At 41.4% G+C, this 10,301-nt stretch overlaps 1 protein-coding gene across 2 annotated transcripts in view; it reads right to left on the reverse strand.

Annotated features, from left to right (window-relative positions):
- Window positions 1-9,452, reverse strand: part of fer (fer (fps/fes related) tyrosine kinase) — a 37,527-nt gene extending 28,075 nt beyond the window's left edge. For both annotated transcript variants that reach the window (XM_020457796.2, XM_020457795.2), the window contains exons 1-5: window positions 9,323-9,452; window positions 4,122-4,430; window positions 3,434-3,607; window positions 3,127-3,226; window positions 2,393-2,576 (exon numbers count right to left, since the gene is read on the reverse strand). In XM_020457796.2, coding sequence (XP_020313385.1) covers window positions 2,393-2,576; window positions 3,127-3,226; window positions 3,434-3,607; window positions 4,122-4,331 — 668 coding nt within the window. In that variant the 5' untranslated portion in view covers window positions 4,332-4,430; window positions 9,323-9,452. The remainder of the gene's footprint in view (window positions 1-2,392; window positions 2,577-3,126; window positions 3,227-3,433; window positions 3,608-4,121; window positions 4,431-9,322) is intronic.
- Between the last annotated feature and the right edge of the window lie 849 nt (window positions 9,453-10,301).

The following is a 10,301-nucleotide window of genomic DNA, read 5'->3' on the forward strand; positions in this document are numbered from 1 at the left end:
GAAAAATTAGCGAGAAAGATCACATTGTATGGCTGGGTGCCAGCAGCGTTTTGCATACACAACAGCTTGGAGCAGACATTTTATCTCTCTCTCCTATTGAAGATGCTACAGTCCCGATTGAAATATTATTGATTATATATTGTAAAAACAACTTGAGGATTGATTGATTATAAAAAAACGTTGGATAAAAAACTGTGGATTTCTGAACATAACTCGCCAACCAAATGGAGGTATTTTGGATATAAAAATAATCTTGATGGAACGAAAGGAACATTTCATGTGTAACTGGGAGTCTCGTGAGTGCAAACATCCGAAGATCATTCATTTTATTGCTTTTCTGACTTTCGTGACCAATATACTTGGCTGCAAGCTGTTTGTAATGTTTTGTCTGCTGAGAGAGCTGTCCTTACATAAACTATTCATTGACCTGGCCAAGGCTTTCGACTCTGTCAATCACCACATCCTCATCGGCAGACTCGATAGCCTTGGTTTCTCAAATGATTGCCTCGCCTGGTTCACCAACTATTTCTCTGATAGAGTTCAGTGTGTCAAATCGGAGGGCCTGTTGTCCGGGCCTCTGGCAGTCTCTATTGTGGGTGCCACAGGATTCAATTCTTGGACCGACTCTCTTCTCTGTATACATCAATGATGTCGCTCTTGCTGCTGGTGAGTCTCTGATCCACCTCTATGCAGACGACGCCATTCTGTATACTTCTGGCCCTTCTTTGGACACTGTGTTAACCACCCTCCAGATGAGCTTCAATGCCATACAACACTCCTTCCGTGGCCTCCAATTGCTCTTATAAATACAAGAAAAACTAAATGCATGCTCTTCAACCGATCGCTGCCTGCACCTGCCCGCCCATCCAACATCACTACTCTGGACGGGTCTGCCTTCGAATATGTGGACAACTACAAATACCTAGGTGTCTGGTTAGACTTTAAACTCTCCTTCCAGACTCACAACAAACATCTCCAATCCAAAGTTAAATCTAGAATTGGCTTCCTATTTCGCAACAAAGCCTCCTTCACTCATGCTGCCAAACATACCCTTGCAAAACTGACCATCCTACCGATCCTCGACTTCGGCGACGTCATTTACAAAATAGCCTCCAATACCCTACTCAATAAATTGGATGCAGTCTATCACAGTGCCATCCGTTTTGTCACCAAAGCCCCATATACTACCCACCACTGTGACCTGTACGCTCTCGTTGGCTGGCCCTCGCTTCATACTCGTCGTCAAACTCACTGGCTCCAGGTCATCTACAAGACCCTGCTAGGTAAAGTCCCAACCTTATCTCACCTCGCTGGTCACCATAGCAGCACCCACCTGTAGCACGCGCTCCAGCAGGTATATCTCTCTGGTCACCCCCAAAACCAATTCTTACTTTGGCCGCCTCGCCTTCCAGTTCTCTGTTGCCAATGACTGGAACGAACTGCAAAAATCTCTGAAACTGGAAACACTTATCCCCCTCACTAGCTTTAAGCACCAGCTGTCAGAGAAGCTCACATATTACTGCACCTGTACATAGCCTGCACCTGTACATAGCTTTTTTGAAAACTGACACGCAGGTGGATTAACAACAAGCTAAACTGTGTTTTGCTATATTGCACTTGTGATTTCATGAAAATTAAATATTTTTAGTAATTTAATTTGAATTTGGCGCTCTGCAGTTCAGCGGATGTTGACGAAAATGATCCTGCTAACGGGATGGGTGCATCAAGAAGTTAAACAGGACATCTGAAAATGCCTCTGCCTCATAGTAATCCCTTGACAGCTATGAAATTATGTGATTAAGCCTCATCTGGGATTGTCCCACATGACAACAATGACTCCTAACTCGCTATACTAAAATAATTCTGGATTTACGTAATTCCGAAGAATGTTTAAATTGCCTGACATTTTAGGGTGTTACAGATATGGTAATCTGCAGTGTGCTGCTGGACGTCTAGGTTGGACATTGCAGAAAAGGAGGACTTTGCACAGTGACATATGTACCCAAGTGTGTTAACCAACAACATTTCAGCCCGTAGACCTTCATCAGTTGTTAACCTAAGAGTCAGGACCAGTGGTGTAGTGGAGGGTAAACACCTTTGTGGGAAAAATGCAAAGTATAAGGACTTTTAATTTACTCACTGCGAACAGCGTTTGTTTACCTACCTTTTTTTCAATACTACATCACTGGTAACAAGACGTAACAAAGTAGCATGACTTAAAGTAACACATCATATAGAATTGAAACAAAGTAACCTAACATAAAGTAACCTAACATAACAAACACACTTGGAGCATACATCGCGGTACATTGACCTCCAGCATCTTTTCAAAGCCATTAGATATCATGCGTATGTTGTAATCCCTTCCCGAATCTCCGCTTGACACACTCACAGTGCACTGATCATCTCCTCCTGCATCTTCTGCAGGGAGTCGAGGAGGAGGGGCAGCGTGGTGTCGTGGTAGTGCTCCTGGTGGAGCTGGGCGCTCCGCACCGCCAGCACGTACTGGTTGTGGAGGTTGTGCAACTTCATAGTGGTCTTGTCGTAGCGCTCCCTCGCCTTCTCTGGCTCCTTGCCTGAAATCAAAACAAGAAGACATTTTTAATTTGTTTTATTTAACCTTTATTTAACCAGGCAAGTCAGTTAAGAACAAATCCTTATTTACAATAATGACGGCCTAGTGGGTTAACTAGTGGGTTAACTGCCTTGTTCGGGGGCAGAAGGACAGATTTTAACCTTGTCAGCTCGGGGATTCGATCCAGCAACCTCTCGGTTACTGGCCCAACGCTCTAACCACTAGTCTGCCGCCCCAAAGAAATGCTGTGCTGCTGGTTTGTACGGAGGTTTAATTGGGTGTGCCTCATCATTTGAGGGACATCATTGGGTGTGCCACATCATTCGAGGGACATCATTGGGTGTGCCTCATCATTCGAGGGACATCATTGGGTGTGCCTCATCATTCGCCTCCCATGTCAGTCATACGATCTGCCTCCAAAGGTTTGGTGTGGTAGGTATTGATGCACTTCAGATGGTTTCTACTAAGACTTCATGCATTTCTAAGGAAAACTCCACTATGAAAACATATTCAACTTGAGTTTTCTGTCAATGTTCAGTAGAAATGTTTACCTTTCACCATTGCTTCTCTGTATTTTTCTTTGGCACTGTGGGCTTCCTTTGTCAATTGTCTATAGGTGCCCTTTAACTTTTCTAGATCACCTTTTGTCACCTAGAAGAGATAATGTCAGAAACATCACATCGTCAACAAAAGCAACATTAGCATCTTTGACATAAGTAAAGTTCACCTCATTTACACTCGGACTACATGTGAAACACCCTGTCAACAAACGCCCCATAACCGTAAATAACGTCAATGCACAGGGAGGATAGTGTATGAAGAAACGGTAAATGTGTGTACGGTGAGTGTATACAATACCTTGTTCATCTCGAACTCGATCTGTGTGTGGATGCTCTGGTAGCTCTTCTTGACCTGCTGCTTGTCTTTGATCATCATGGTGAGTCTGTGCAGAGGGCCCGAGTTCAGCTCCTCCGCGTGACACTTCATGATCTTACTCAGCTGTTCCGTCTGCTGGACCATGTGGGCCCAAGACTGGAGAGATGGAGGTGGAAGAAGAAAGATGAGAGTGAGACGAAGAGGGATATAGGAGATCGCAATGTCACGCCTGATTTCAGTATATAGGAAAATCAACTGGAACTTTAAGGCATTTATTGTGCAAATGTTTTCTTCTTCGAAGCAAAAGCATTTAACGCCTCCTGTAGAAAACTTTCTACACAACGCTGTGACTGATATCCCAATATAACCAACCCAGTTCCACACTCCCCTTCCAACATCCTGCTCAACAGCAGAAAAACAACCCACATTCATAAGTGTGGGATCCCCACTGGTAAAAACATCAGATAAAAAGGGAGATATGGTCTTAAATGAATCTACATGTTCACTGGTGTGTGTTGTGTCTGTAATAATATAGCATATAATTTTGGCTTCGGCGGTCAACAAACCACCATCTTATATCTTGCCGTAGGTTGCTGTAGTCAGTGTTCACTGTTGGGTCTGTATTGTACCGGTCTTTACTGTGTATTGATATGTTTGAATAGGTCGATACCTTGGAGACGTTGCTGATGTAGTCCATCTGGGAGGAGTTGTCGTGCTTTTCCACCTGCTGGCTGATATTGAGGAGAAGTGATGCGTACTCCTTGTCACTCTTCACCCGTAGCGTCATGAAGCGCTTCACCGTCTCCAGCAGCTTCAGCTCCCAGTCCTGCAGCTTCAACAGCCCGTCGTGGGAGTTCCGCAGGTCCCGTCCGAACCCCATCGTCCCTCTTCCCTTCAGTCTTCCTCAAGGCACGCTGTTTAGTCTCACACTTCGCTGGGCCGAGAGTACGGGGAAATCACCCTCAGGTCTGCATCTTTCCTGGAAGGAGGATTGAGAGGGACAGAAAACTAAGCATTGATATTTGCACATACAGAAGCTATAGTACATGGGTGAAAACAATTTTTCTACAAAGTACAGCAAACAGTTTGTGGATGGTTTTCTATGACATAGCGGCAGGGTAGCCTAGTGGTTAGAGCGTTGGACTAGTAACTGAAAGGTTGCAAGTTCAAACCCCCGAGCTGACAAGGTACAAATCTGTCGTTCTGCCCCTGAACAGGCAGTTAACCCATTGTTCCTAGGCCGTCATTGAAAATAAGAATTTGTTCTTATCTGACTTCCCTAGTAAAATAATAAAAAATAAATAAAAAAGGCACTCCTTTCATTAGCCAAACCCTTTATAGACTGCAACAGCCTGTTAATGGAAGAGGCAGAGTTCTCTGAAATAATGAATAAGGAGGGGAGGACGACCAGCTTAGCTCAGGAAGTGGGTGTGAGAACAGTGAACAGCACAAAACTGAAGCGTAACAAGAGACACAACACATAGACTAGCCCTAGCCGCATCACACCACATCTCATCAGCTCTCAGGTAGCCTGTTAGACCACATGGAGACATTAAAACAAAGTTGATAGAGAGGCCAGAAACCATTGTTTGATATACTGTATCTACAACAGGATGTAGGCTAGTGAATTCTCTAACATGAGATATAAGGGTCAACCTTTATAGATAGGGCAGCTTATACACAGACAGACATGTGTATTCACTCTACCTCTGCTACTACTAGATATTTAATCTGTCTTTAAACCTCAGGGGGGAAGCGCATTATCTCCGAGCCTTCTGTTCTGTTCCATTGTCTTACACAAAATACTTTTTTTTTTATAAAGGGAGTTATGTCTCACAAGGGAGTACTACAAAAAATAAGGTACCAAGAACATATCTTGAACTATCAGTTTTGGAAGATAAAAAGTTTCGCAAATACAATTTGTCAAAGATGTACCAAGCATCCCAGAGGGTAGAAAAATGTGGTTTACTATTTGGGAATGTGCTTGTGTGTGTCCCAGTAAGATCACACGTGCCACCCACTGTTGGATGTAGACTAATTGGAAAGGAACGTCTTCAAATAGTGTGCCTTGGTCTAATATTTGAAAACGTGCAATCTCCCTTATGAGAATGGAGCGGCTGAAATTCAGAGACGTAGAAACTTAACAAGAACCGCCTCATTCGTCAAGCAGACTTGTCTAACCTGTGTCATCAATGGGTCATAGCATAAATACCAGGACAAGCACAACAAGAGGCTACTAAGCAAACACAAAAATGTCCTCCACATTCAGGAAACCTTTTTTAGTCTTGAATTGTAACAATTTAATGATACAGTGATATCATGTGAATTGTATTTAGGCTGTCCATGCAAAATCAAGTGGACGGAGTGTCAGGTTTTCGGTCACGGATCACAGTGAAATATTCAGGCTTGTTGCACATTCTTGGCATGATGATGTGAGCACTGCCTGAAAGGAATTCAAAAGGCGTAACTTTACCACCCACAAGTCACAGGCTAACAAGGATGAGGTACATGACTCCACTCTACAGCACGAGTACTGAAACTATACAGTTTATAGCTAATGTCTCTGGTTTACTTAAAAACAAGCTTTAAAATACCATTACAGAAGCTAGATCAGAAGCAAATCTTTCACAGCAGAAGACAAAAGCATGAACCGAACCTCAAAATGATAACAAAGGCCTTTTATCATTGAGGAAACCCATAAACTGGCATACACTAGGCTACTAAAAGTTAACTAGCTAAACAGGCACTTTGCCATTCTAGAAAAGCTTCTGTATTAGCCTAGGCCTAACAACCATGCATTTTTGTGAAACTTGATCTCCTGGCTACCACTTGCCCCTTACATTACTGTGAACAGTTAACATCCCCTTTACAAGGTGGCTTTGAACACTTACCTGTAGCCACAGGCAACACCACACGTTTGACCTCAACAAAGACCATTTTCTAGAACACCTACCTTTATTCATATAAGATCAAGGGAGCATCTGGGACACCAACAAGAGAACGCTAAGGGGGGCCGCAACTCCCTATTCTCAAACATCGTAGGCTATATGACAAAATAAAATTGATTGTTTTGTATGTTTCAATGTGAGTTTTATCAAACTATAAGCCTAACTATGACCAGACTGATTTATCCCACTAAACTAAAGCCACAAAATGTCAGTGTCTGACTGATAGGGAGACAAAAGTGGTTAAGGCAAACACCAACTAGGGATGGGGTAAGATCGATACAGTAGAGTATACTGTGACTACAAGTATCGATAAAAATGATAAAATAGCTAGGTAGCTATGTTAGCTAGCACTATACAGTTGTACCTGCACCTAAACTCCAGTATTTCTCATCCTATAGTCATTTTTACATGTTTTAAAATGGTGTGCCAACATGTTTGAGTACTTTTTTCTTCCTAAACTCGTTTTCTAATGGCTCTCTCTTGTTCCTCTGCAGCAGACATAGTGAGCAATATGTTTGGAACATCAAATTGAATAAAATCGCAGAATCTAAATCGCAAAAGCCAAACATAAAGAATTTAGATAAATATAGAATCGCAAAACATATCACATGATATTGTTGGATGTCCCTGGCAATTCCCAGCACTACCACAAACTTACAAAAACAATGGAGTTGACTGCGAGAACACGTTTCAGCATTTGACATCCTGATAAACAAAGACCATTGAATAGGTCTGTGTTAGTAGACATTTAACAGGCTTTTTTTCTCTCCATGCTTCCTAATGCAAGAGAGCCGCAAAGCTGCAGACTTGGAGCTTCAGGAACAGGAAGCTGTAAACTGTGGTACACCTTCACCTTTTTCCCCTGACACAAAATGGTTGTTGGTTCCTCCATCATCAGGCAGGCAACATCTCAATACTTAGCCTTTAGGGTCTATAAAGACAAGATTGAAAATCAAGCTTGCATAACATACTGAGTCATCCACAATAAAGAAATAGCCTCTGACTGGCCATCTAGTGAAATTACAAGAGGGAGTTTGTTGTGTCACTTACGAGACAGATCACTTTGACCTGACAGTGTATCGTGACAACAACAAACCTTGGGTACAAAAAAGGAAATTCAACCAAAGTCAGCACATTTCATAAGCCCACAGATGTGAAAAACTTGTCAAACAATAAGTTAATTATAAAGATGAACAGCTCTCAATTTCAAACAACTCTTTGTAGTAAAAGATATAGGCTCTTTCCGTCCGAGCTTCACCAAGAGCTAATAAAGTTTTTATTGAGAGTTTCAGGACAAAGCTAGTCCCCTGTATATAGCCTTGTTATTGTCATTTTATTGTGTTACTTTTCATTATTTGTTACTTTAGTTTATTTGTATACATATTTTCTTAACTCTTTCCTGAACTGCATTGTTGGTTAAGGGCGTGTAAGTAAGATTTTCACGGTAACACCACTTGTATTAGGCACATATGACAACAAAAGTTTGATTTGACCTAAATGAGGGACAATGAGCAAGGTGCAATGCCCGGACTATTTTCATGATTTAATGCAGCCCGGAACAGCTACTGTAAATGGGTGTCAAATGGGCCACAATGGTTTTTTTTTTTTGTTGTTGTCACATTTGGGTTATTTTCCTGCCTAATGTGTGCAACAAATGACGAGTCAAACAGTGTGGTTGTACACTTGCACACAGGAGTATGACAGTGAAATGTCTTCATGTGATGTTGTTTAGAGTGGGTGGTGGTGGGCTGCTGAAGGAGATCATCAGTGGGAGTTAGCTAAGCTCAACAAGGATTTGCTGTGTGCTACAGAACAGGGTCTGTAGGGAGGGGACTGCTACTTGAATACCCCATCTGAGCGAGCAGTCTAGTAAAGGAATGTCCTCATTCTTCTCACTGGTGTGGCATGAAAAGGTCATGGAATTCAAAGCTGACAGACAAACAGTGTCCCTGACATGAAACAACTGATGATGATATATTGTTTTCTGGATTTGCATTTCTAACCTGTGTGTATTAATGTAGATGTATGCAAACACTGTTGCTAGCTAATATATTTCATTTGGCCAACGAGTAGCCTATCTATGATGGGAGAGAATATTGGACACAGCTGGTTGAGTGTGACAAAAGGTTTTGTCAAGTCCTATTGGACCAGTTGGCTGTGATAAGTTTTGCTGTAACTGCATCCGTTCCCTCCGCCCATTTTGTGGCAATTCATAATACAGTACTTCACAGCAGCATTGAACTTTTACCCAATAATACTGGTTATACAGCAAACAAGTTGTCATACGTCAAAACCAATTCTGCTAAAACAATAACAATCATGATTAACTATTTGAAAGCTGACATAATTTGAACCGTTTCACCTAAAATGGCTATTTAACGTTTCATGTTTCCCATCCCGAGGAAAGTTTGTGTTAGCATTATGCAGCAAAGCAAAGGCATTCGCTAGCTAGCGAGCTAGAACAACACAACAGCCAAAGCTCCTTACAGTGCGGTGCCTCTTCTTACCAAGTACAGTCCAGTAGTTAATTAGCAAGAGTAGGCTAACTAGCTAAATCTGAACATAATCTGATTCACATTGGCTAACTAGCGAACTATTTTAGCGGTAGCGTGCTAGGTAACGTTACCCACAGTGACTATTTTACGGGCGATAAACTGCTATATATGTATTATAAAAGGTCGCTATAATAATATAATGGCTAATTAAGTTATCCGTATTTTGATTAGCTTGCTAGCTAGCCCGCTAGGTAAATTGAGCTATTCCTGCTAATAATGTCGAGTGCCTGGCTGGACGTTTTTTTTTTCTTTAGGAAAAAAAACTCCTAAACCATTTCTCGAGTGTTCGTTCTCTAGCAAATATCACATCTACATGTCGATTCCGTTCAAATAGACAGTTGATACAATCAATGACAGATTGCACTCACTTTATACTGATAGTTTCTTTTCTCTTCTACTATTTCTCAGTGTTTCCTGATTCCTTGGAATTCTTCTTTTCTTTTGCTCCGCTGCCCGAGTTGGGATTCGGGAGGGGTTTCCGCTTCGAGCTCTGTACTGGTACCATAGGATTATGACGTGTGTGTGTAAAATATTGTGTTTTAGAAAGAAAGATAAAAGGTTAAATTACACAGCTCTGATCCTGATATACAGTGCCTTCAGAAAGTATTCATACCCCTTGACTTATTCCACATTTTGCTGTGTTACAGCCTGAATTCAAAATGGATGAAATATATGTTTTTCTCTCACCCGTCTATACATAATACCCCATATTGACAATGTGAAAACGTGTTTTTAGAAATGTTAGCAAATTTATTGAAAATGAAATACAGAAATATCTCATTTACATAAGCATTCACACCCCTGAGTCAATTCATGTTAGAATCACCATTGGCAGCAATTACAGCTGTGAGTGTTTCTGGGTACGTCTCTTATTAAGAGTTTTGCACACCTGAATTGTACAATATTTGGATGAACCAGGTTTTCCTCTGGGATTTTGCCTGTGCTATTCTGTTTGTTTTTATCCTAAAAACTCCCTTTTCCTTGCTGATGACAAGCATACCCATAAAATGATGTAGCCACCACCATGCTTGAAAATATGAAGAGTTGTACTCAGTGATGTGTTGTGTTTGCCCCAAAACATAACACTTTGTATTCAGGACATAAAGTTAATTTCTTTGCCACATGTTTTGCAGTTTCACTTTAGTCCATTATTGCAAACAGGATGCATGTTTTGGAATGTTTAAAAACAATTCTGTACAGACTTCCTTCTTTTTACTCTGTCAATTAGGTTAATATTGTGGAGTAACTACAATGTTGTTGATCCATCCTCAGTTTTCTCCCATTACAGCCATTAAACTCTGTAACTGTTTTAATGTCACCATTGACCTCATGGTGAAATCCCTGGGC

This window comes from Oncorhynchus kisutch, linkage group LG23 (assembly GCF_002021735.2).
Source record: "Oncorhynchus kisutch isolate 150728-3 linkage group LG23, Okis_V2, whole genome shotgun sequence".
Classification (NCBI taxonomy): Eukaryota; Metazoa; Chordata; class Actinopteri; order Salmoniformes; family Salmonidae; genus Oncorhynchus; species Oncorhynchus kisutch.